The sequence below is a fragment of the Chiroxiphia lanceolata genome, chromosome 13 (assembly GCF_009829145.1).
Source record: "Chiroxiphia lanceolata isolate bChiLan1 chromosome 13, bChiLan1.pri, whole genome shotgun sequence".
NCBI lineage: Eukaryota > Metazoa > Chordata > Aves > Passeriformes > Pipridae > Chiroxiphia > Chiroxiphia lanceolata.
Genome location: NC_045649.1, coordinates 4,640,246 through 4,667,972, shown reverse-complemented (window position 1 = coordinate 4,667,972; position 27,727 = coordinate 4,640,246). Strand labels below are relative to the sequence as shown.

Here is a 27,727-nt window from a genome sequence, read left to right as displayed (position 1 = left end):
ATACCTGTGCAAAGCTCCTGATGGCACATGGCTTCCACTTTAAAACAGATGGAGGAATTCAATGTCTTTTTAGATTTTTTTTTTGCCAATAAATATGTGCATCAATGCAGTTTTTCAGTGTCAAATCAGACAGATTAGACAGAGGTTTTACTACAACCTGATGGAAGATAACATTCCTATGAACCACAGTCACAGATTATTGCTACAGGACCTGGAGCAAAAGGCCAGAAAAGCTGATGAATAAGGGCCTAGAACACAAAGAAACAAACCCACAACACTTCAGCCATCTTAAGTCAATCAAGTGATGTGCCCTTGAACACACTGGGTCCTTCTAGCACAGGAAACAGCAGCTTCTTGTTTTTGTGTGAGTCCTCTCAAGAAAAACACCATTCCTGATCAAGGAAAGGAAATCAAGTTAAGGGCTGGACCAGCCAGAAGTGCTTCCTGCATCCAAGGTGCCAAAACACAACAAGTGAACTGCTGACAACAATTAAAAATACAATGATGGAACACCTGAAAGTTAAATCAACATTTTTCTCCTATTGTTTTAGGTCCAAACTTTCAAAGGACTAAATCCAGAGGACTCGCTGTCAAATCCTGGAGCCAGAAGGAAAATGTGCCTCTAATTCCATTGTTCTGAGAGAAAACAATCAGCTTGCCAGCATGTTATTCCTTCAAGTGAAGGAAATCCAGGAACTAAACCCAAACCAGGCAGGGACACTCTCACTGCCAACAGAATAAATAATTCTCAGCAGCAGCAGGCAAGAAAGCAGTTCATAAACACAAACTAAAGCAGAATCATCCCTTTGAGGGGAATAGGGCTGTTAGTCCTAAAAGGATCTTATACATCTGACTTCCATAATTTTGAATGTTCTGAATAGGAATTCAGTTTCTAGATATTTATGCCATACTCCCCTCTGGAAACACCTGAATGCTGCTCTGTGTAAATGCTCACCTTGGGGTGTGACAGGACTGAACACAGCCTGCTCCTGCTGTTGTCCACCTGGGAATGCTTCATTCGTGGCTACAGCTGATGGAGCTCAGTCACCTCCTCTGACTCACATACACAAAATTTACAGGGAACAACAGAAATCAGCATTTTGTACCCTCCAACTAACAGAATATGGTGGGCTCGTGGCTAAGCATGGGAACTGTACAGGAAGAAAAGGGACAAAGTATCACCCATATTCAAACCAAACTATATTTTGTTATATAAAATATATTTCAAAATAATGTAAGCTGTTAGAGAGGACTGTAATTTGATAGGATACTTTGAAAACTAATCATCCCAATGCAGCTGAATTTCTACTTAATGTTGTGACACTGGAGATCTTAAAAACTCCAGGAGGGGTGGATGGTAAGGCTGAGGAAGAAGGCAAAGGAATCCTGTCTTGAGAGTCTGTTGTAGAGGTGAGGCACCTGTCAGAGAGCTGAAACTGCAGAGGTTTTCATTCCACTGCACATGCAAGGTAATTAAAGATTGCATTTTGCACATGCTGATGAGAGGTTTGAGATGGAGAACCTTTTTGCCACCTCTAGAGATCAAAGACTGACATTGTAGTAGTTTTAATTTACAGAACCTCTACCAATTCAAAAGGTAAGATGTCAAGGAGCAATGGGTGCTACTTGCCAACAGGCACTGAACCCCCCCAGGCCTCTGCAGGCAGGAGACCATGGCCATTAAAACAGAAGGCAAAAATTGATTGAAGTTAACTTTATTCCAAAATATGTATAATTTACAGGACTAAATAAGTGCTTCATTTGTGAACAAAACGTTTCAATACTCGTGAATAACTTACTCGTAGCTTTGTGTAACACTTCAGTTTCCAACAGAAGGAAATATGAAACAGTATTTTGGCACAAGGTTTTCTCTGCATGCAATAATATACTTAAAAGTTTCACAGTTACTAGGACAACATTCCTTCTTTGGGATTGTCACTTGTAAAATAGGTCTAAGAAATGAATGCTTGATTTTGTCTGCTCATTGCAAGTTTACTGGCTTAAACAGCAAGAATTAAACATGAACATCCTTTGGAAACTAAATCTGTCCACTAAATAAAAAAATCCCACCAGTGAAGAAAAGAAAACTGTTTTAAGGACATTTCTCAGCCTTGCTGAGATTAGCTCACACATGCTCTGGGAAGGACTCACCCGTGAGATTTATTACTCATCCATTCAAAATAATCACAAGTTTCAATGAGATCCTAATCAGGTGTTGAATTCTTTAAGCTGTAGAAATATGGCTTTCATATCTAGCTTTATCATAGATGCACTTGCAAGTACCTGTAGACAGAAGTGCTGTCACTCTAGCTCTGCATGCAGGTGCTTGAAGCAGGCATGTAAAGCACTGGCTGTTGTGAAATGCACAGTTTGCATCACCACGGGTCATCTATTATATTGTTGAAGGTTCTGTAAAGCCAGCATATGAAAAAGGATCACAAATAAAGGGACTTCTGTTATTCCATTCAGCAGTTCCTTCAGGAGCTTCACCAACCCGGGCTGTCTTGTGACATCTGTGGGGAAGTGGAGGAGCCACACACACGACCCAAACATTCCCTCACACAAACACAAACGTTCTTCCCTCACACAAACTCCAACCCCACTGCAGAGCTCAGGGCTGGGTTCTGTTCATTGCATAGCAATGGCATTTTAAACAGGAGAATTCAGTCGTGCCCTAAGCAGCAAGTCCTTCCAGCACACCTCGAAAATCACATCGACTCTTAAAAAACAACAAAAGAAACAGAGGATGCGTGTTTGCACCTCTCACTGAAGTTTGCTACCATTAAACATCCTCTTAGTGTTCATAATTACTAAATGCAGCCCCTTCACAGGAGGTCCATTCTACCAGGACACATCATAGCAGCACCTTAAACCAAAAAGGAATGAAAAAAGCTTGCAAGGCCCAGAATGTTACCAACGTTTTGGTGTGAATGTATTTGGAACAGTAAATTGTACATTAAGATCATGTTTAAAAAACCAGCACATGTCAGAAATATATTAAAGCAAAGGAAGCTGTACAACCTTAACAACAAAGGCAAGTACGTTTGGTTCACCTCTGAGCTGTCATTTCAGGAACATGTTCTTTTGCAAGTTGAGCACCCTAAGTTGATTCAGTTGACTTACCCTACATTTGAAAGGATATTAAAAAAAAAAAATCTCCTAACCCCTTAAGACCCCAATCCTGCCAACACTTACATTTCTACCCAGCCTCTCAAGAAAATCAATTCAGCCCGTGAGCACGTGCCAGCAGCATCAGGACTGAGAACAGTGGAAGGCATTCTTTGTTCTGCTGCCCCTACACAATCAAGGTCCGTGTGACAAACAGGGAAATTCAGCCTCTGGTTTTCAACAGAAAAAATGACTCTGTATGAGCCTTGGAATAAAAATCTGTGAGGAGTTGGTTACATACATTAAGTTAACAGACATTGTTTGAAACTAGGCGAGGTCTCACAAGGCTTGATTTACAGCTGTTTAATTTACAGCTGCAGGTATATATACATTTTTTTTTTATGCTTTCGTATGCTTTGGAAGTTAAATTTTCTAGACACAAGCAGCTTTGCATAGCTAAGAATGTGTAGCATTAGCAAACTCTGACTTAAAACTAACAATTTCTCTAGGCCAACACAAAGAGTTGGGGGGGGACTCCCTCCCTACCCCCAGCAGAAAGTATTTAAAAGTGTATTAGCAGAAATAGATGCAAATAAAGCCACAAGTAGAAGAAACATCTACTGTCATACAAACTTTTAGCATTGTGACAAACAAATATGGGAGGCAACAAGACAGATGTTTCATTTTTCAGCTTGTTTGTGCTTATGCTCTCATAGAATGCAAGTCCCAAATTTGCTGTTTCCTTTGTTTGAATCTTTATATATTAAAGAAAAGCTCAAATCAAACTACAAAACTACTAATTCAGTTTTAGAATAGCATTACACAGGCACCCAGATCAAGATCTAGCAATCACAGCATAATGGAAATAAGCAGAAAATGCACAGAGTAAGCACAAGTAACATTAGTATCACTTCCAGATACACAGTTGTGCTAAAAGGCTGTGGAGAATCTGATGTTACTTTCTGAAGAGCAGCTCTAATGGCAGCAGAAGATGCAGAAGAGAGCAATTAAAGGAGTAAGTCACTGCTGACCACTACTTACAATAAGACAGTGCCTTGAAAACCAAATCAGAGACAAACTGCAGGAAAAGGGAGATAAGTATCATTTTAGTTCTACCAAGGAATAGTTCTGACTGAAGTTTATTTTTAAAATCATAGTGAAAATAGAAAATTAGCCTTTTTCAAGAACTTGTTCAGATGTGAAGGAATGGCAATATTCAGGCACAGTATTTCAGATCAGGTTCCACGACGTTTACTGTGGGATTCACCACAATGTGAAGTCTGGTTGCAGTCTCCCCATTTTCACAAAAATACTTAATGAATCCAAACTGAGTGACTTAAGCCAACAACACAGGATTCAGACCTGTTTCTGACTTCTATGAATAATTTATGGAGAACCAAATTTGCAAAGAAAAATGTTAATTTTGGTCAGAATGAGCCCCTTCCCTAAGACAGTGCAGACATATTTAATTATTTCTTAGTATTGCAGTTTCAGTAAATGATTTCATGTTGTAGTACTGTGTTCACCAAATTAAAGTTCAAACTATTTTAAACCCATAGCATGAGTGAAATGATTCTGATGTGCACGTTCTAGTAAAGCAAACAAAGCTCATAAATACTTTTAATTACAAAGTACAATAACTGGGTAATGATTACATTGTAAGGTTGTCCACACAAACCTGTGGGGGGTTTTTCTAGAGGTCCCCAATGTTAAGAATTAAGAACTGTGGCAATTATCACTCTAATTTGTAAATGAGTTTCAAAGGACTTTAAATGCCAGCTGGTCTCTCAGATGGCTACAACTCAAACCCCTCTGCAATTCTGCTCTTCAGCACCTAAGATTCCTTCTCTTGCAGAAAAAAAGACTGACTTTCTACATTCAGAGGTAAAGAAGTTTCTCATTTCTGCCAGTTGAGGAAAATACGCTTTTCCCCAATCAGATTCACAGTAACACCTTCTTTTTCAGGCATTTCTGTGGGAAACACAGAAGTCTGGGTATGGAGAAGTGTTCTCTGGTATTCCAACCAGGGGAAGAAAGGAGAAGGAAAAACATTTTGAAATGTAAAGATGCAACATTGCTAGAAAAACATAGAATAAATTAACCTAATTTTGTTATCTTATTTCCCAATTTCAGAGTAGGCAGGTAAATATAAAACAGTCATATCTTCAGAAGAAACAAAATTACAAGTGATGCCTTCCTTTTTTTTATATATCCCACCTTTCAGATCAGAACTCTAGACACTGTGAAACCTGGGGGGAATTTCCCCACAGCAGAATTACTGTGCTCCTGGGGAACTTCAAGATTCCTTTCTGCAGTTTCTTCAGCCAAAGACTGGAAGTGTCTGAACTCCTACCTAGAAACGCTGAAAAATTAAACAGGCAACACAGCTGGGATTTCAGGAGGAAAACGGGAGTTTTAGGGTTAATATAAAGAAATTATTTCCAGTAAAGGTCGAGATGCTCACCATATCAGCATGTTAACTATGGCAATTTAAAGAGTGTTAGGAAGAGACAAAAAAATAGGAAAGAAGGAAGGTACTGCTCATTTTCAACCAAAACAAGCTGCCTGCAATGGATGAGTAACTTAACTCCCACATCTTTGAGTTGAGAATGTGCAGCACAAAGCATAGAGAGTCCTCAAAACCTAAGGCTTGGACATCCATCTGCTGATGGGCTGCACAGTAAATACACAGCCAGCACTTCTCCTCTGACAATGGAGGAGTAAAGTCTGTTACAGGCCCAGGAGTTTGACAAGAAGAGGTTTCTCCTTCCTTTAAGGTTACAGAAGCTAAAACCTGTCCAGGACCAAACCAGAGGCCTACATTTCACAGATATTATAGTAAGAGATAAAAATTACTTAAGGCCAAATTCCAACATACATTCGCAACTTACGTATTCTCACGCCAATGAAAAAATACCACAAACAGTGGCAGGAGGGGCAACATAAACATTAAGAAAAAAGATCCCAAGAGGTCATATGTTTCTTGTCTGAAAAATCGGGTTCTGTGAATTTGACTGCACTCAGGGAAACTCTAAAAGCTGCAGGAGCTGAGGGCTGCGAATCAACGTGCAAAAGCAAGATAGAGCTGTTCTGAAAGGGCCTCTGTGAGCTGATCTCCCAGCTCTGCTGTATGGATTCCAGTTGTTTTTGGAAGCAAGAAGCCCAAAAACAGGAGTCGAGGTGAGTGGGTGTTTTAAGGAATTTAATTTCCCATTTTTAAAGATTTCTGTTAAGGTCAGAGAGGTATAAACCACTGTAACATTTCTCAACTTGTCTCTCAATAAAGCTAGGAGAACTTCAGCAAAAACAAATGATTCCAGTCTCTGAGGCACACACATTGTAACATTTGTATCTTACAGACAGAAATAATTTAAGCAAATCCCCCCTGGAGACTCTAAAAATGTTAGTCCCGTTTATTACCTTAGCTAAAAGGACTACATACTAATTTTCCCTAGAACTATGAACTCCAAGTTCTTTTCCTACCCTTCAAAGGGCATCAGTGCCACTCAGGGAGAGAAAAAAAAAAAAGGTACTGCTTTCTAGATATTTTTAATAATAAATATGTTCAACAATTCGAGAATCTCTATGTGTCTAGTGCTTAGGACAGGTATTTGGGAAGTGCCAGCTTATGCAGGAGAAAGAGCTGTGAAGGCAGAAAGTAAAAGAAGACAATACGGCTTATTATGTTCATGCCGGATTTAAAATACAAGCTACTAAAAAAAGTAAACAGAAGTAGCTTACACTAAAAATAGAATCCTCCCCCATAAGTTCAGGGAAGCATCTCAACTGAACAGGTCAGGGTTTTGGTCCAGCACATGGGAACCCTGCATGTAAGCCAGGAAGAGAGAGAGAGAGAGAAAGAACAACTTCAAAAAGTTCTTCCATTTAAATGAAAGCAGTAACAGCTTTGTAAAGAAGTCTGAGGAAAAAACAGAGGCACCACATAATTTTTAAGGTTCAAATGTACATCAACATGTTACAGCCCCCTCCCTTCCCCCCCCATTTATACACACATAGTTTATGTAAAGTTACATATTCAAGAGAGTACCTTCAGCATGAAAAGTCTCTTAGGTCAACTGCTCATGACAACTACATTCAATAATGCAAAGTGGATCACTTGGTAAAGCCATTATTTCCCACCCCAATAACTTAAATTCAAACCACAGGGAACAGTTATATCATGTAGCACTCAGTGGCTGGGTTTGTCAGAGCTCTGGAACAAGGAGCACAGCTCTTCACAGGTCTGTGTTTCCACTGAGCTGAACTGGGACTCCATTGTATTCCAGGCTAAGTCAGCCAGAAGGAAGTCATCCATTGCTGTCTGTGTCTCATTGCTGGTGAGGAATAAACTGCCCAGGTTCTCAAAGCAGCTATCCATAGTCTGTGTCTCAGCACTGCTGAGCTGGACTTTGCTTTCAATATTCTGAGTAGGTGTGGTTTTAGTAGCCACGTACACTTCTGTCTGGGTTTCTGTATCAGATGAGTCAGTGCTCATGGAGAAACTGGACTGCTTCAGAATGCTTCCTAAAGGCAGGTGGGTAGTACTGTCCAAAAAGAAATTCAGGTCTGTCTGTGTCTGTGTATCAAACATCTCCAAACCTAAGAAGTTAGAATTGCCTCGGCAGTTATAGGATTGAGTGGCACTGTCTGAAAATAAGAAATCAGTCTGAGTTTCAATGTCCAGTGACTCCAAAACTGGCTCAGAGTTTAGGGTACCAAGCTCACTCTCTTCAGTCTGAGTTTGGATATTGGATGCTGAAAAGAACTCTTCAATGTCGAAGTCTATCCCTGTGCTCTGGGAGGGACCAGATGGCAGATGTGTGTCAGCATTAGAACTTGTCTCGGACAAAAGGCCACGATTATCCAGTGTCTGGCCAGACATGTTTCCTGAAAAGATGTTTTCCAGATCACTTAGCAGGTCTATTGTCTGGGTTTGATTATCTGTTGTATTTTGAGGTGGAAGTATATTAGTCTGTGTGGTGAAGCTGATCAGGGATTCAGACTTCACCATGTCCTGATTCAGGCTCTTGCAATTAGTTCTTTGCAGCAAGGTTTGATCTATATTTGCAGGCATTAAATTGTTTTCTGGAAGATCAATGTGAGTAGAAACATTATATGATGAAGGAACATTGTCAAAGATGTCACTGCACATGACAGCCTGGTCCATCTGAACTCTTCCATCAATACAGTCCTGTGTCCTACTGGTTTGAGTCTCTCTAGAAACACCACACGTTGGGAAACACCCCTGACTGAAAGCATCAGTCTGAGCAGCTATGGATGAAGTCAGTTTGGAAGCAGGCAGCAGTGTCTGTGTCTGTACACTGATGGGCAAGGAAACCTGGGAGCTGAAGGACAGATCTGTCTGAGAGCAGGAGGACACACAAGAGTTGGGAGCCCAGGCTGCAGCTGGGACAAAGTTCTGTGAAATATAAGATAAGTCAGTCTGTACATTTATGGAAGAAATTTTATTCTTGTGACAAACAGTGCCCATCTCTTGCCCTGTGTTACTCGGTGTAACCTTATCCAGCTCCACTTGCACACCAGTACTCACAGGCTCCCGATCACCAGCACTTGTCACTTTTGACACAGGCATACTGTCCTTAAACACAAGGGTCTCTGCCTCCAGGGCTGGAATGAGAATTCCTATAGACTGAGGCAACAAATGAACAGTACTTACAACTGAACCTTGATTATCAACAGCCACTACAGCAGGTTTGACAGAAGGGTCTGTTGCAGACACATAAACAGGCAAGTGAGCCACCTGCATCACCGGGACCTTAACCAAAGCCACCTTGGGCTTGGGCAAAAGCATCTTCGGGGTGCATTTGGGCTGCATTTGGTTTGTGAAGTTAGAGCTGTGGGAGCCTTCAAGAGAGGCCACTGCTTTCACTTCAGAGGACTCCAGTTCCTGAGTGCCAGGAGCATTACTGTGGGTACTGATGAACGCTTCGTTTGCTTTCTCTGCCAGCTGCTGATTATGTGTGGAGGTTTCCATTTTCCTTTTCTTACTGGGAGGATCCCTGTGAACATGAGATCAATAATTTATACTTCTTTCAAGCAAAGAACATCTGCCTTCCATTCTTTTGCATCACTGCACTGAAAATACAAACTGAAGTCACAGACGAGGGTGGATATGAGAAGACAACCACAAAGTTCAGTTTCGTTGAACGTCATTCCTCACTCATTTAAAAAAAAAGAAAAAGGGCTACCTTTTTTATGGAGACCTATTTCTAAATGGAGGTGGAGGTTTAGATGGTTTCTTGCCTCTTGCACATTAAGCACTCTGATTTGAAGACGTTTAATGTGTTACTTTGATGCTAACTCAGACTGAGCATTGAAGGCACAGGGCTCTTAAAATCAGTGTACAGGTAAAGGTCTAAAAACTGGACAATTAGCACTCCTTCACTCAAAACTTAATTTAGCAGCAGTTGAACCTCCAAGAAAGACAGTCTAGGCCTCAGAAAGCAGAGTGCCCTTTATGAAATATATGCACACGTTAAAACAACTGTGAAACTAAACATACAAAGATAGAGGGTAAAAAAAGAATCCACTAATAATTGGAAAGACAACTAAACTATAAAAGAAAATAACCTGAACTGCACTCCACACCTCAGTGACCAGCTATAAACATCTACAAATCATGTCTACTCTCAAGGAACTGTAAAAGCAGATGCAACAAGAACCATCAGCACTCACGCCAGGCAGTGCAGCGTCATCAGTGCTTTTTGTTTTATACACAGGGAAACCTGATCTTACTGATCAGACAAATCACCACTGCCTTCAACAAAACACAAACTCCTAAAAGCACCAGAACACAGAAACTGCAAACTGCTCCCCAGCTAAACCAAGGTGAGCCATTTGCAATGTAACCAACATTGAAAGGAGACAAAAAGGCAGCACACGGGAGACACAGCACTTGGGGATGAATGTTACCATTACTGAAGTGCTTCACTTTTACCTGTGTTCTGCAGGGATTTCATGGCCAGTTCTGTAAATGTGAGACAGCAGTGCTGTTCTGCTGGCATAGGGGCACCCACAAGTACACTGGAAAGTCTTGCCACAGACCTCTATATGCCGTTTCAAATACCATTCTGTGCCGTAGGAGTTACTACATTTATCACATTTGTGCTTCTTTTCGGCATGCATTTTCATAAAGTGCTAGAACACACAAGGGAAAGCAAACATCAGCTGCAGTGAAAATAAAAGAAACAAAATCATGCAAAAAAATTTGCAATTTTTTAGTTGTTAAGTAGCACTGAAGCGTAGCAATTTTCTTTAAAGTCTCACTACTAATAAGTTACAAGTTTAAAGAAAACTACAGAAAGAATTAAAAGTTGGCAAATCTGCTTGTGCTAGATGTATCTTAAACCACAGAGAAATATTTAACTTAAAGCCATTGAAAGCTTCCTACAGAAATAGAGTAATAAATCTATAGATCAATCTTGAGCAGAGCACAGTAAGTCTATGTAGCAACATGTGCACACTCCTGAAGATCTACAACTGAGCAAATAATCTCAAGTCATATAGGTCAACACCAGAGCAAACACCAAGATTTTTCCTTTTCATTTGTGGCACAAAGTGCCAGCCACTCCAATCCTACAGTCTCCCCAGTTCATCTCTGGTAAGCACCAGCAGCACCAGCTCTTTGTGCTCACTCACACAGAAAACAAGTCTTACATGTTTTCTTAAACAGGTAACTGAGAAACAAATGCATTTTGATAATAAAGCAGAGAGAAACTCTCCATTCTCCACCACTTGAAAAAGCAGTTAAAAGCATCAGCCACATTTTAAACCTTTATTGGTTGCTACTGTGATTCCTCCCCCTACCTTTGATTTTTCTCTATTTATTTAATTTGTGGAGAGGGGCTGCCTTCCAGTTCAGCAGAACATACTGGCATCTGCCTGATCAAAAGGTTCAAGTCCTCTAATATTAACATGCAAACATGCAAATTCATTAACCACATGCACATTAGGAGTTTCTGCCTACAGTTCTTTAACTTCTGAAGATATGCTGAGAAGCTTTGATGATATCTGAGTGCAAAAGTGGAGTAGAGACAGTCAGGACTAAACCAGCGTGAAAATACTTCAGGAAACAGGAATACCTGTTTTACAAGAGAAAATTGGGAAAATGGTCTGTTTGGTCCTCTAGGGCAGCCTTCAATAGGACAGCAGTAGAATTTCTGTGAAGTTTTCAACCCCTTCCTTATTGGTGCATTAAGTTTTCCATCCTGAAAAAGAACCAGGTGAGAAGTTGACCATTCTATGGGTTTGCATTTTAAAGACTATATTCAGAATACACATCAACTATGGCTGAGTTCACACACCTCAATGAATTGAAGGCACTTTCCTAAGCTATTTGAAAGTTCACATGGAGCTTTTCCCCCGTGGATTTTTGCCACTTTGCAAAAATCCCATCAAAAGTACCAAGTGCAATTACAACAAGCTCTATGGAGTAGTGGTACTGTACTACTCACTTTTACCAAGATACTCACTGCTCCAAGCTAATTAAATCCACATTTTGTATATTTTTGATCCAAAAAAAGTTTTCCATACAGATAATACACTAGACTGCTGATTCCATGGGTTTTACTGGTTAGTAGCACACAGTAGTTGAGGCTCCACTGTGTAACACAACACTTCTGTGATGCTGGAATTCTGTTGCCACTACTCAGAGTTTACATGTAATAAGATGAAAAATGCCAAGTATGCTCTGCCATTTAATTTACATCATAAACCAAATCTCATTTACACCTCTGAAACAACTGGTGTGCAAATTCTGAATCTCCAAACACTAAGGGACCACTCCACCTGGACTTTCCATGGGATCTGTCTCACTAACCCTCACATGCACACAATAGAAGAAAGCAATATAACCTGCTCAGAGGACATCAAAAATACATATAAACAGGATACATTAGTGGGATTGTCCAGACTGTTCAACCACATAGAATCTCTTGTTGTGGAAACCAGCTATGGAAACCAGACAAGGTGTGTACCTCTAGACATATCCTATCTGAAAGAGTCTCAGGGGAAGCATCAGGTATCTGTGTCTAAGCAAAAAATTAAAAGTGAACTATTAAAAATCTGATGCTCAGAGTAGCTGTGAGTCTCCTCACATCCCAAGACTGAACAGGAGGCCAACCAAATCCTACAGCCAGTTACAGTAGTCCACGATGGCATCCCCAAGATGATTATTCAGGGAAGAATCTACCAGACTGTGCCCTGTTTGAACTCTGCACCTGATTTCCCTTAGCAGGAGGACAGTGGCAGTGAGCACAGGCAGTGCAAGGTCGCTCCCCAAACACCTCCTTGGGCAGATCTGCAGCTTTGTCATGTTTACACAGGTTACACCAAACTTGGAGAACCCACAGAGCACAACAGTCCTCCCATGGGAAGCAAACCAAGGCTGTAGCTCAGCTGCCAGGACACAAAGGGGGTCACTGCTCACCCCCCATCAGAGTTAATCAGAACCCAACAACTCTGTCCTGAGCTCCTCATCCCTTGCTTTGGTGGTCGTTTCATTTACATCCTGAAAGCTGAGGAGGGGGATATTTCAAAGATTATTTTGTTTTCCCTCAAATCACCTCTCAAGCCAAGGCACTCTGTGTAAAATGTAATCCCTTCAAGCAGTATTTCAGTTATGTTTCCACACACCCAACACTGCTCCTTGCTGACACTGCTGCACGTTCATTTGTGTTAGTGACAGACCACACTCAAAGAAACAACATTTAGAGCCTTTTGACCAAAATAATCAGCTGCCATTTCATCATGAAAACGTGGAATAAGCCTCTAGAAAGGGAGTTTTCATGTAACATTTTAACCATGCAACATTTTAACCTTTTAAGCATCTTTATGTACAGCAGTTTTCCCCATGGACAGCCCATTCATAAACAGGCCTGTTTTATCTCTGCTGAATCATCACTGTGATTATTGTTGTACCTCCTACAGCCACTGCCCAAAACAGGAACATGACTCAAACAAATCTAGTTGTTCCAGCCCCAATTATACTTTTTAACCCTGAGTTTACCCAGAAACACTTTGATTCGAAGTCAGCCTTGAAGTCTTGAGGAGAAAAAAAAAGATTTGCTTTTAAGTCAAAGCTATGTTTGGCCTCTCCCACTGCAGATGAAATCAATACACTAAGTGGCAACTGGAGTTACTTATTCCTAAGTAAAAAGTTATTGTGTTATATTTAATGCCACAACCCAACAAATGACAAGGCAATATGGGAAACATGTGCAGGCACTGAACAGGTAAACCACAATCAGGTTATTTAAAACCACTGAAATATCAAGGTATAGAATAACAAGTGTTTAAAAGCTTTATAAACATCAGTGAGGTGCTTTTTTAACAGCTGGAACATAGACTTTGGTGGCACAGACCACAACGAATTTGTGGTGGCAAGTTGAGAAACACTCTACATATATAAGAAACCCTATATGGACAGTAATCTTGTTTTCACCTCTTCCAAATCCTCCTGATGATTACTCTTGCACCTTCTCAAACCCCACCTGGCCAGTCATATTTCAGACATTCTCACAGGTCCCTTCCTTGCATATCTAATTTTATGTTCCACATTTCTACAATATCCACTCACCACAATTATCAGCAGATACATGTTCAATTAACTCCTCCCAGTGCAGGCACTTGCACTGTAAGGAATGCTGACATGGCTTGTGGCAACGCCACAAAAAATGGGAATTAACAATCCTGGCCACCGACTTAGCCAAGGTGAACTCAGTGAGGTCTTGCCTTCCTGCCACAGCAAGGCTTACTCCAAAAGATGCATTTAAAATTATGTTGCAGTGCACTGTAACCAACTATTTAAAACATATTTTTTTTGCAGCAGAAGCTCCTGCATTTCTTTACTAAATAGGACATGGAGGGAAGTGCATTTATTTTTATTATAAAAACTATTGTGGCAGTGCAGTGGTGGGTAACCTACCCCAAGGATATGCTACTCTTTCCAGTGCACCACTGACTACAGCCTTCCTGCCATCACAGGAATCCACAGAATCCTTACCTTCACATGAACTCTTCCAGCTTCATTTAAACTACAAAGAAGTCTTCCCCTTCTCCCCATAAAATAATACAGACAAAAGACCAACAAATTAAAATGAAAAATTCAAGTCTAAGATATTGAGTAATTTTATACCCAGTGCTCTCATTTTTTTTATTATTGGCTTAATTAAGTGAAGGGACCAGAAAACAGAAACTTATATATCAACAATTCATCATATCTTCTTTGTTAGGCCAAACAAGCCAAATTCTTCTAATTCCCCTTTGTCAGACACACTTGCCATTCATCATCCTTAGTAGTTCTTTTCTACAGCTCTTCTGGTTCCTTTTGACATATTTAAACCAGATTTTTACTCTACAGCACTGACAGAGAACATCCTTCTGTGATATTTTAGGACTGCCCTTCTCACAGCAGCATTACCCCAAATGCTCATCCCTGTATGACCAAATTGCTTTTGTCAGTGTTCCCCATCAAGAGTTAGTCCTGGTGTGTAACAGAAATAATCAAATTGTTTGTTATCACCTCACAAGACTATAACCTTGTACTGCTGCACTTGACTCTGTTTTTACAGGGTAATGTTACCTTCCTACATAAATGTCCTTCTTCTGCCATGACAATCCCTCATGGTTTTTGGTGTCAAAAAAATCCTACTGGTGCTGCTTTTATTCATAAAAATTAACCAAGTCAGCCTCCCTTCTCCTCAGCAGTACCATCTTCTCTCCTTCCCAAGAGCTTCTTAGCCTCTCATTTGCCAAGCTGCCTCTTCACTAATTTCATGTGTCACTAACAAATGCAATCTACTGAATTCTTTTTGTCTGGGGAATCAGTTCTCTCTTAAAAGGAAATACCAATACTAAAATATTTAGCCTCCCTTAAGCCTCAACAACATTTTTACTCTTAATTACGATGCCCTCGGAACAAGTCAAGAAGTTCTTGTGGATCTGCATCCATCCACTATTTATTCCAAGCTACCCCAAGATCCAGTAACTAGGTGTTTGAAGCAGGCTATAACTCCACAAGGCACAGGAGCTGGTTAACAGAGGCTGGGTGAGAAAGCAGCATCTCCTCACCCGTCATACCCTGGGTTATGTAACCCACCAGCTGCACTGCACTCCCAGAGCATCAGCTCACAACCAAAATGCCTCTGCTGACCTCAGAGAACACTTTCAACTCCTGCTGTACCTCCCCTCACGCCAGCACGTGAGATCTAACACACAACCCACACTAAAAGTTGTCATTGCATGTCAGCAAATGAAATGAAAACATCCCAGAGATAGCAGACAGCCAGTGCACCGAACACTGCTCCCTTTTGTTCATCACCAACGAGCACGTGGAACCCACACTTGACCCTTGAATTAACCATTTCACACAACAAAGGTGTTTATTGTGTGGCTGCTGAGGCTGCACTTTCAGAACGCAGTTTTCCAGGAATAGGATTTGTCCTGGCACGCTTGGCACTGTGATTTTGGGAAGAGCAAGGATGTCTCTCTGGAAGGGCCACACTCAGACGTGTGCCTGATGAACTGTGGCTCTCTTCCCCCACCAGCACATGCTGTGTTTTCTCAGCAGTACTGTGGAAATGAGAGCTTGTTTCCAAAATGGCATCCATCTGTGGGTTTGTTGTTTTTTTTTTTGACTCAGCTATTTTAAAAAAAAAAACAAACAAAAACTCCACCTAAGAGCCCTCGGCGCTGGGATGAAGGCGGATTGACAGCTGATAAGGGTAGGGAATGCTGCCTGTTTGCACAGCACCTCACAAGTGGTGCTGTAAAGTCTTACTGCAGAAAGATAAGGGATAAGCAAGTGAAACAACAGAAGCTGAGCCCCGAAGAACTTTTGACTGCCCGGGGTATGTTTATAAAAATGCTTAAAATTCGTTATTTTCTGTAAGTAATTTTAGAGGAATCCTCAACACGACTGGTCAGCCTGTGCATACACACACACCTGCAGGGGCCTTTCCCACGGGGAGATTTAAACAAGAGACAAGAAGAAACACTTCATTATTCCCGTTTGGAATCATAGAATGGTTTGGTTTGGAAAGGGCCTCAAAGCCCATCTCATTCCAACCCAGCCATGGGCAGGGGCACCTTCCACTAGCCCAGGTTGCTCCAAGCGCCGTCCAACCTGGCCTTGGACACTTCCAGGGATGGGGCAGCCACAGCTTCTCTGGGCAACCTGTGCCAGGGCCTCATCACCCTCACAGGAAAGAATTTTTTCCTGATATTTAATCTAAACCTACTCTCTTTCAGTTTGAACGCACTCCCCTTGTCCTGTCACTCCATACTCCTGTAAACAGTCGTGCCCCATCTTTCCTGTAAGTTCTCTCCAGGTACTGGAAGGCCCAATTAGGTCACCCCAAAACCTCCTGTTTTCCAGGCTGAACAATCCCAGTTCTCTCAGATTCTCTCCGGAGAATCCCAGTTCTCCTCAGGGTGGGGAATCACACCCCCCGAGTCTCACTGCGAACCAAACCCCGGCACAGCCACCGCCGCAGCCGCCCCCCGGACCCGCCCCCGGGCCGGCCGCAGGCCCCGGGGCCGCCCCCGGCGCTGAGGGAGCCCCGAAGCCAGGCCGAGGGGCGGCCCCGCGGGGCTGAGCGGGCGGGAGGCGGCGGGGCCGGCGCGGCCTCCCGGCGGTACCTGCAGCGGGTGCGCCTTGCTGAGGTGCATGTTGAGGGCCGGACTGTTGGGCAGCACCTTCCCGCAGCCGGGCACGGTGCACAGGATGTTGGTCCGCACTTGGGACAGCTCGGTGACCGAGGGCCGCACCAGCTCGGCGGCGGGCGGCTCGTCCCGCCCGGGCGCGGGGGGCCGCCCCAAGCCCCCGCCACGCCGCCCGGCCGCCGCCGCCGCCATGTTGCTGTCACTGCTCGGCCCCCCGTGCCCCTTCCGGGGCCCGCGGCCAATCGGCGCCGCCGATGGCGAATATTCATGAGGCACGTGTCGCGGCCCCGCCCCCCCGCTCTCAGCGCCTTCTAGCGGCGGCCGCTGGCAATGCCGGGGTGGGGGGGGGGCGAGGGAAAAACAGCCCGAGCTGCGGACCGGGAACACAGGGAGACACTCGGAAAACAGGGAGACACGTGGAAAACCGCGCGTGCCGGCCCGCGGAACGGCACAGCCCCTCAGCACACCCGGCTGGGGCCTCCCCGCTGCACCACGGAGGGGCTGCGGGTGTTGGGTTGCACCGGGAAGGGGAGGGGCAGGCACCGATCTCCTCTCTGGCGATAGGATCCGAGGGAAGGGCCGGGAGTTGTGTCACGGGAGGTTTAGGTGGGTATTAGAAAAAAGTTCTTCCCCCAGAGGGTGGTCGGGCACGGAACAGGCTCCCCAGGGCAGTGGGCACAGCACCAAGGCTGACAGAGCTCAAGGAGAGCTTGGACAATGCTCTGAGGCACATGGTGGGATTCTTGGGGATGTCCTGTGCAGGGCCAGGAGTTGGACTTTGATCTTTGTGGGTCCCCTCCCGCTCAGAGTATTCTGTGATTCACTGATGTTGGAAGCAATGACACAACACTGTGCTTTTCCTCTATAATTTGTCAAGTTAAAGGAGAATATGTGCACCATTTACTGGGGAAGGGTTATGCCACACATGGAGCTCCCAGGCTGTGTGTCCCTCCCACAGTCCCTGTCCCCACAGCTCCATGTGGTTCTGCTGCTTGGGATCATCACAGAACAGAGGTCATCTAGTCCAGCCCCAAACTTCCAACTTACTGGAAGAGACCAGCTGGAGTGAGGAAGACAAGTTTGGTCTCCACATTCCCCCTTTGCCTTACCTTCTCCATGGGGACACCTGCTCAGCAAGAAGGAACCCAGGAGTTGCAGATGTGTTTTCTGACAAATTAATAAATACACACCTGCTTGCCTGGAAGTGCTGCACAGTTCCTGTAATATCCCTGCTTACAGGAAGTTAGAGATGAAACATATCTCTGAAAATCAGAGATACCAGTGTTTTGGTTGTTAAAAAGGGGATGGAGCCTGCCTTTCCCAGAAACAAGAGGCAAGCACAGGCAGTAGGCCAGGCACTCACAGTGTTTTAGAGCATTTGGGAACTTTACCTTTATGGTAAATCATTGTCATCTCAGACATTTAAGTTATTTGGGAGAGAGCATTAGGAAGAACAAGTAGCAGAGAGTGAAATGCACACTGGAATCTTAATGGACCTGAATCCTGGAAGGCTCTGTGAGGGTGAATGAGACATGTCTAAGAGCCAACTCAATGTCCATCACACAAAACCTGGAATTCTTTCAGAATCCTAACATGAAGGACTTTGTCAAACTAAGATTTAAATCAGGTGGAATTCCTAAAAGCCATATCACTAGCAGATAGTCCTAAACTAACCTCTTTTAAAGTGTGAGTTATAGAGAAAAAAACAAACCAAACATCAGTATATTATGTCGTATTTCTAAGTCAGGCCAAACAAACTTTTATGAGAACACTTAATTTACACGTTTATTTACAGTTTGAAAACAAAAACATGCCCATACAGCCTCTCAAAATAAGGCTGCCTCTGAGCACTGAGGTATCCAAAGTGAATTGGAAATTCCACATTACACGTGGAAATTCCACATTACACGAAGTACACACAAAACTGTCCAGGTAACAGAATTAAAGAGAAACACTTGTACCCAAGAACTGAATCTTGGGATGAAATCCATCTCAAAAAACCAATGCAGCAACTATCTATACATTCCCATTTACCAGCTCCAAAGCTGTTTGCATTAGTGACTGTTGCCATCTTGATCCTGCAGTCTTTGTCCCCAAGCACAGAAAAGAGGCAACTTGCAAGGATTTCAGAAGGATCAAATATTAATTGAAATAGTCTAAAGAAAATATTGCCTGTTTCATTGTACTCCTCCAAGATAAAGTTTCATAAGACATTAATACCAAAGACAGATTTTTCCTTCTGAAGTATTTGTTATTTGCTGTTGCCCTTGGTGAGAAGGTCTTTGAAACTGAGTTAAAATCCCCTGAAGCTGGATGGAAGCTTCTTACTGGAATCTATATTCCAAGAGTCCCTTCTTCCCCGTGCCCTGTAATGGTCTTGGAATACAAACTTCACCTATTTAGATAAAAACTTGCCTGAGCTGCAGACAGGGAGTGCCACCCATCTGAATGGGACATTCTGAACTGGAGCCACAATAAGAAGGGTCACCAACAATCTCAGAGTCACCTGCAGCTCTGACAGCAAACTGAGCAGCTACAGCTCTGTCACTGCAGCTTCCTTGAGCTTTAACTTCACAAATACTGTTAAAAATACAGTTAAAGAGCAGTCATTACATTTAAATTTAGAATAACCACGATCTCTGTTTAAACTTTGCAATTGACTTTTTTTATTAGTCAAGGAAAGGGCTGATTTCTGTTAAAGACAACTGTGGGGAGAATAATTCAAAGAAGCCATAAGTTGGAAAAAAATTTAAGGTGTTACTGACGAATAAATTGTTTTCCTTAAGTCTGTTTTAAAGTTTATGATGATTTAGATTAATAGCAGTAAAAAACAAATTACATTTTTCTCTATGAACCAGTTTAAGGGCTTACAAAACTGTCTGGAAATAAACCTTTTTTCTCTCTTATTCTAAAATAATTCCTAGCTTTCTGTGTTATACATGTAAGGAGTGGTGAAAGTGGTGCATCAGCCATACCTGGAGAGAGAGACACAAATAATTACAGCTGTACTCAACCATTATCTACCTTTCACAAGTGTTATAAAACTAAACCACAAAACTAAACCCACAGCTTGAGTGCCCATATACAAACCAGTAATTTTAAGAACAAACTGTTATGCAGTTAGATATGAGTTTTTAAAGTGGTAACATTTTTATTCTACTACACTCCTATCTGTTTCTAAACAAATTATGAGGTTTCTCCCTTATGCAAGATATTTAAATTTAAAAAAATTTTAAACAGGATTTCCCCTCCATTTTATGGAGTTGGAACACTTACCTGCTGGTGCCAAGGATTTCAGTGATTCTAAAAGATGTGGACTAGAAAACTTGACCAGACATCTGAACGGTTCTTTTTTATCCAAAACATCCATTTCAGGACTACTTTTAAACATTGTCTCAAGCTGTTAAACACAAAATTTAACCAGGGAGTATAAGCAATGAGTACATTTCCTTTATATGGTATTATTTAAACATTTAAATGTGATCTGCAATAAGGCTGTTTCTCATTTGCAATGAAGGTGATTGCAGCTGGAGCAATGTTGTAATAAAATCAGAGGGTGCCACCACGTGGCAGTTTTCTGCTGAGAGGAAGAGGCAGCTTGTTCAGTAATACTGTAAAACATTAAGTATCTCTTAAAATTGTCAATATGCCTGATCATCAGCTAAAACCTGTGCATCACTCAAGTTAATTATGGTGTTATACAGAGAATTAGCTTTGCATGTGCTTCAAATAACCCTCACTGCTCCTGCTCCAACACACTGCTGGTCCAAGTCTATATTTATTACAAAAACAAGTCAAAATGCTGAGTTCATGAGGCTGAAACGTGACCTAAGACTGACCAAATCTCAATGCAAATCTCTGTTTCTTAGAGAGACTTTTAACTAATTTATGTTAAAATGTCCTTCTTAAAGTTTGAAAAAACATAGTATTTCTTCACTTTGAAATTTAGCTTAACTACTGCTACATGAAAATTATAAAAAAACCCCCCCAAATTGGTTGCTTTTATTACCTTATATTGTGCAAATTGGAGTATTGGTTGGGGACCATTACCAAAAGCTTCCTGGTTCAGTCTCTGGATTCTTTCTTTCTCACTTTTGTTTTCATGAATTATCCTCAAATCCACTGCAGGGCAAAAGAGTAGGGAAGAGAAAACAGAAAGACAACTTTGGCAGCTGCTGCAATACTGATCAGATTATTCCAGGGAAAATTTGAAAATAATAATTTTAACAAATTCAGTTGTTTGTTAAGGTGGTTGTTTCTATCACTTAACATTTTCAGTGCTTACCAAGAGAAAAACACAAGCTAATGTGAGGTACTGGGCACTGAGTGGTTTTGGTTTCCTGTGTTCAGTGCCAGCCAAGGGGAAATACTGACCCCTCCCAGTGCAGCCAGTATTATGGAACAAGGAATGGATAATGTAGTGGGAATGTAACATCTGTAAACTTCCTGCTATGAATCTCATTTCCCAAGCCAGCAGGAATGACATTTCAAATATACATACCACTTTCTGGTTCTACAGTCCTTCCTTGTACAGGTTTTGGACAATAAGTTTGGAAGTTCTAAACGGAGAGAGAAAAAAAAATATTTTAGTTCACTTCCACTTTTAGAAGCTGTAGCTGAAAAGAACTTCAGAGATTTCTTTTTACTTCTCATTCTCAAAGTGAGTATTCTTCCAATTTTTGACCAGTACTAAAAGTCAGAAAGCCAATCTAATTTTGAAGAAAAAAAATGCCTGTCCTATGATATTTGTTAACAGTTCCCTATTTAAAAGTTTTACATGGACAAGCAGACTAAGTATCCATTTTAACAGCCTTCAACTTATGGCTCTCAGAAGCCTAGGAAATGGTGCCAAAAAATCCTAGAACTGAATTGCTCATATAATTTTTAGCCTGAGTTTAGCCATCAGGAATAAAAAATAATGAAGAGCAGGTGGGATACCAAGTGATCACATCCCCATTGTAATTTTACCTTCAAGAAAGGCTGTCCACCTCAGTAGTTCAATATTATTTTAACTTGATGGTCTCTTGGAAAAGGTGAATTTTCCCCCCTTCTAAGGGGTGAGAACTAGGCCTGAAACAAAAAGCAAGACTTATCTTAGGATTTACTTGTGAAGTGGCTCACCTGGCTATATCTCTTAAACACAATATCTTTAAGGGAGTCTAAAGAATGACTTCGAAGCTCCATTTCACGGATCTCATGGTAATTGGAAGCAACAATCAGGGCCTTTAAATAAAAATTGAAATTGTTTTAACATCATTCTTAATCACCACTGTGCTTATAACATGTCAAAAATATAGTATTTCTAGACATTGTGATGTTTTTGTTTCAAGCAACTGCCCTTTAACCAGCAGGATTCTCATATCTGCAAAAATGTTGCATAGACTGTTATTAAGCTCAGGTTAATATTTAAAAGCATTCGCAGGATGAACAAGATAAACCCCATAGCCTTATCAGATGAAAAATAAACAAACAGAACAATAAAATATTTAAATTACTACTGCAGAAGTTTGCTAAATAGAGGAAATAAAAGACTACCAACACTGATCACAAGTTAACAGAAAAGATGTTTTAAAACTAATGAAGAGTGTTCCCTGATGAGCTAATGTGTTTAGTTCTTCAGCTTAACCCTGTTGATGTAATATTCTTCAACTTCTATCAGACAATTTAATCAAATACTGCCTTACACTGTGCTAAGGAATTAGAACAATTCAGGATCAGTTAAAATCCCAGTGAACTGAATTTATTCACGATGCACCAATCCAAAGATTTGGCTTTTGCCCCATTTTTATCACGAGGAAGAAAAAAAAAAAGTAATTTAGTAAATTATGTTAAGTGAGGAATCTGTACCCATCCTCTTGGAAGCTAACACAATCCTAGCTGTCCATGGCTGTGGTGAAGTCAGGGTCTGAGCAGCTTTCTTGTGTACCTGGCACAGCAGAGGCAAGTTGCTCTTGAGCACCGAGGCCGAAATGAAGACGTAGGGAGTCTGGGAATGGTACACGACATAGCTGGGCTTGTACTGGTTGGGTTGTCTGTAGGGGGTTCCCCAGGCAACCCTAATCCAGATGGCATTATCCTCATATTCCCTGAAGGTGATGGTGACCTGAGAGAAAAAGAAAAGCTTTGATTTACCATCACGTTTCGGTGGCCATAAAGATTTTCTTCTCTCTCAACCCCAACCATCATTTAGTATACCTCTGCTTGAATAAGAAACAAAACCCACTAAGTGTGGTCAGGGCTGGATTGGAATCAAATTTCCACTGAAAAACAATAACCTCACAAACTGGGATAAAAAGAAGAATCACCTTTGGAACTCTAATAGTACTTTTCCTCCTGCCAATATACATTTTCTTGTTACAAGAAAATTACAAAAACCTTGATTATTACAAATAACATTTGTAATAATTATTACAAATTATTACAAAAACCTTGATTTCTCCTTTGGGAAAATAACAACACACAAAGATGTCTGTTTAGATGGAGGGTTAGTGGCAATAATTCCAATATGTCCATTTTCGGAGAAACTAAACTTTTGGTCAACTTGTGATTTTAGACCCCAATATAATATTTATCACTGCTCAAGAATACACAGTCAGAAGTCTGAAGATTCCCTTTCCTATTCTCGTAGATATGCTCCTTGTTTACTTCATTTTACCTTGACTCAATCTGGGTGACTTTGGAGTGGAAAAACTTCCTTTAAAAACAAACAAACCAAACAACAACTCGCTTTTTGACTGAGGCACAACTAGGGCATCAACTGTTGAAATTGCTGGGCCAGCAATACTTCTCAAGGGTTTTGAGAAACTTTCTTTTTTAAAAACAAAAATATTGCAAGCTTTTCTTATGAGAGAGTGAGGTGAACTGCAGATGACTGGCTGTGAGCCTGATTTGTGTTTGTTGTCGGTGGGAATGCACCGGGTGTCAGGGAGTGTCACAGGGAATTAGCCAGAGGCATTTTCTATTACCTTGCCTAAATGAAACCTGTGAACTAAAGGAAGAAGTTGCTCAGTAAAAAAGTGAAATGAGAGTATTCCCTTCCAATTTTGTCCTTAGCATGTTCATTTCTGCAGTCTAGAAACTGATTCTTGCTGTTAACAGTGTTTTTTCAGTCATTTTGTACAGAAATTCCAGAGCCAAGTTCTCACAGCCATCACAAAATGCCATTTCAAAACCACAGCTAAAAGGAAATGAATACAATGTTGTTACTAATCTAAATTATAACTGAACTCTTTTGTCCTGCTTAATGGCTACTTCAAACTCCCTCTATGCTGTTTGATAAGATTTTTACTGTGTGCTGTTACTGAGTAACAGGCAAAGAAATATCAACTTACTGAGGCAAGGTGTGCACTCAAATACAGCAAAGATTTGCTAAGAAGACACCACCATGCTGCTTTCCTTGAAGTCAGTCCCACTTTAAGACAAACTCACATTTTATTTCCCTCCAGCATAATTGTGAAGTTGCTAGAACAGACATGCAATACATTTTCCCTATTTCACATGCAGTTCCTACCATTCCCAAATGGATAATTCCACTTAATTTTTGACACAAACTGTGAGGAAAGGTTATGAAAACAACCTGGTGACACCAGAGCTGTGTAACAAAACTCAGAATGGATTTATTCTTACGTTTTTCAAGGCTGACCGAAGTCTCCTTTTAAATTTCTTTTTGAAATCTGTTAAGTCAAAATATTCCACTTCTTCTCCTGTTAACATGAGGAAAAAAGTCAACCCAGAAGTAAGAATTGTCTGTAGAAGAACTAGCTCAGAGATGCTTTTAGTTTTGCTGAAAGAAAATTAAGCAGAAAAAGCTGAAGTTGCATAACCTTATACCAAATGTGGGTTAAGTCTGACCTTCATTATTGCTATATAGAGAAAAGGTTAATATTTAATTAGTAGTCACTAATTTCTAATAATTGCTTGAGAAGTTAACAGAAAGTATTCTAAAAACATTAAAGGTATCTCCATTGAAAAATCCATACTAGACTGCAGTAAAATGTTCAAAATCTCTCTACAGAAGAAATCCATACGAGACTATATTTATATTTAAAATGTAGGATATGAGGCAGCACAGCACTAAGTTGCTGAGAACTGTGGGAAGGAAGGAAAGGAAGCAAGGAAAGAGATTTTACCTGTTTTTCTCATCTGGTAAACACTCCACATTCTTTTGTTTTGGTAGATGTGGTTGTCTAAGAAAGATAGGAATTGCTCAATAACATAATGTATTGTCAACAAGTAATTGGAGGAACAAAGAATTTTACAATACTCTTACAGGCAGGTTACTTTAAAAAAGATTACTTCTGATAATGGAATATAATTTATTCAGCATTCTTAAATTACCATTCACAGCAAACATTAAAACAGTTTTTTTATTGAAAGAGATGGGAAGTTCTTTTGTAACTCAGTGAGCAGCCAACAAAGGGCTTCTTTGAGGGTCAATGTTTAAGGAAGGGTTTCACCTAAAGTGACCAAATGTAAGATGTGTAGACTGTTAAAAGAAACCTTGAGATTTAAACTATTGTTATATAATCAAGCTGTGAATTAATACTGGAGTATTTGCTGATAGTTTTGCCTTTGTCATTTCCTGTTGGGGCATGGAATTACTGGCTTTAGGGTTTGGTGCACACTTAGAGACAAACCTGTATTTGTAACTGTGTGCTGGATGTGGGTTACAACAGTTTACATCCATTGAGACCTCAGAAATAGCAAAAATCCTTTTGTTGATTTTGAGCTTTTTTTAAACAGTGTCACCTCCAATAAGATTCATCTAAAATGTGATCTGCTCACACCAAGTGCATTAATTAAGGGCATTATCAAGTTACTAAAAAAAAAAAAAAAGCTATTTTAATTAATTTTTTACTTACAAATTATGTCTAGAACAGCTGCTTGCTTTATGTCTGCAGAATTTTCCTAGAAAGAACAACAGTGCATGGTGAACTGCAGGTCCAGAATGCTCAGTCACACTGCTTAGCACATGAAAAATTTCAGTATTGGCAGTTTAAATTCCATTGCACTGGAGCCCCCAGCACGTACACTCTCCTCAAAGACACCACACCTGGTCCCAGGGTGCACACAACAGAGTTTTGAGAAATCAATAATGAAAACTGTTTCAGCAAGGTTAAAGTGTTCCTCTGCAGAAGCAGCAAGAACATGGTATGATGTACAAGCAATTAAAAAGATAATTAATGGGCATTTGTGACATAATGCAACACTGACTAGTATTTCACTGAATTTTAACATACTTAGTTTCTCCTTATTTAACCTTTACAACATTAAAAGATTTTTAAGAAACATCACAACACAACTTGTTACAGATACAAATGTTTCAGAAACAAATGCTATTTAAAATATGACATTTGCTTTCTCAGGAGAATAACTTAATAGCTTCTTTCCTTTAGTTTGATCTACACTCCAGGTAATTAACCTTTGAGGATGAAATTCAAAGGGAAGGATACAAAAAGCTATAGAATTCAAGAGATATCAGTAATAACTGTATCTCAGTTATGATATTATATATAAAGACTCCTGGTATATATAAAGATTCTTGGTGCACCAAAATCGGAGTTAGATCAGAAAATTTTTTTTTTTGCTTATAGTACACGGAATGGAAGTAATTCTAGCCAAGGAAATTTTTCAAACAAATCTGAAAAGTCTAAAAGATATAAAAGATATATTGCTGTCATTACCCATACAAAATAGATTTAAATCAGGCCTGTGCAATGAGCCTTTATTTTACAACTTAGAAACACACCCATTTTTTAAAGATGCAACATACTGAGCTTTTATCTAACTTGTGTAATTTAGAGCTCAAAACATGTATTTTCATACTTAGTATGGGGCAGTTCTACACTCCTATAAACCAGACAAAACTGATGATATTACCAGGTCAGGTTTGCATTTTACAGACTACAAACTGCCATTTGATGCTGGTTAAGGGCCAAAGATTAATTTTTTTTCAATGGTGCTTCAATATGCATCCTGTCTGTCACTGACAGCCCCCAAAGGAGAGGATTTACCTCACAGAGTTGAACAACTTCTTGAGAAATGTTATCCTTTATCTGATGGAAGTTGACAGTCTGCAGCTGTGCCTCAGAGAGAAAGTCCCATTTCTGCAGCATCATCTTGATTTCATCCCGAGGGATTTTTAGCACAGTTCTGCGGATATACTCAGCCACAGTTTCATCCATGATGGAGCCACCTGGAAAGCTGGAAGGTCAAGGCAGGCTCAGGGGATTCGTTCCCTTTGAAGGTGCTCAAAGCTGCAGCTCGGCACGACTGGCAACACGTTGGTGTCAGTCCTAAACGTGGCACTACCAGAGACTTAGACAACAACAGCGAGTTAAAACCCTTCTGCAATAACTTTCATAGAAACACTGAAGCATAGAATATTCTGAGCTGGAAAGGACCCACAAAGCTCATCGAGTCCAACTCGTACCAAGTGCCCGAGAGCGTTGTCCAAACTCTCCTCGAGCTCTGTCAGGGTTGGTGCTGCGCCCACTGCCCTGGGGAGCCTGTTCAGTGCCCGACCACCCTCTGGGGGAAGAACCTTTCCTTATATCCAACCTAAACTTCTCCTGACACAGCTCCAGCCATTCCCTCGGGTCTGTCACTGGTCCCCACAGGGCAGAGATCAGTGCCTGCCCCTCCTCTGCCCCTCACGAGGAAGCTGCAAACCGCGATGAGTTCCCCCCTCTGAGCAAACCAAGTGCCCTCACTCCCGCCCTCAGAAGTTCCCCTCCCTGCCCGAGGCCTGGTGCGAGTCGAGGGAGGGGGCGTTGGGTCTCACCCAGGGTCGTTCCTGCCTGTCCGGTCCGATAAGTGCTCTCAGACAGCGGGCACGGGCGCGCAGAGTCCCGGGGCGAGCGGAGCAGCGGAACCGAGCGACCCAACGCGGCCGCCCCTCAGCGCTCCCGCCCCGCCGGTCCGGGCCTTTCGAACC

At 41.3% G+C, this 27,727-nt stretch overlaps 2 protein-coding genes across 2 annotated transcripts; both read right to left on the bottom strand.

Annotated features, from left to right (window-relative positions):
• Positions 1–1,699: 1,699 nt before the first annotated feature.
• On the bottom strand, positions 1,700–16,994 carry ATMIN (ATM interactor). The gene is made up of 4 exons (XM_032701190.1): positions 16,768–16,994; positions 11,211–11,336; positions 10,067–10,266; positions 1,700–9,128 (listed from the first exon to the last, which is right to left on the bottom strand). Exons 1-4 carry the CDS (start codon positions 16,981–16,983, stop codon positions 7,298–7,300), a joined length of 2,373 nt encoding a protein of 790 aa, XP_032557081.1. The 5' UTR covers positions 16,984–16,994; the 3' UTR covers positions 1,700–7,297.
• Positions 16,995–19,433: 2,439 nt separating this feature from the next.
• On the bottom strand, positions 19,434–27,708 carry CENPN (centromere protein N). The gene is made up of 11 exons (XM_032701191.1): positions 27,575–27,708; positions 26,805–26,994; positions 25,653–25,698; positions 24,921–24,977; positions 24,418–24,494; positions 22,718–22,894; positions 21,913–22,014; positions 21,293–21,350; positions 20,801–20,913; positions 20,068–20,191; positions 19,434–19,766 (listed from the first exon to the last, which is right to left on the bottom strand). Exons 2-11 carry the CDS (start codon positions 26,973–26,975, stop codon positions 19,651–19,653), a joined length of 1,041 nt encoding a protein of 346 aa, XP_032557082.1. The 5' UTR covers positions 26,976–26,994; positions 27,575–27,708; the 3' UTR covers positions 19,434–19,650.
• Between the last annotated feature and the right edge of the window lie 19 nt (positions 27,709–27,727).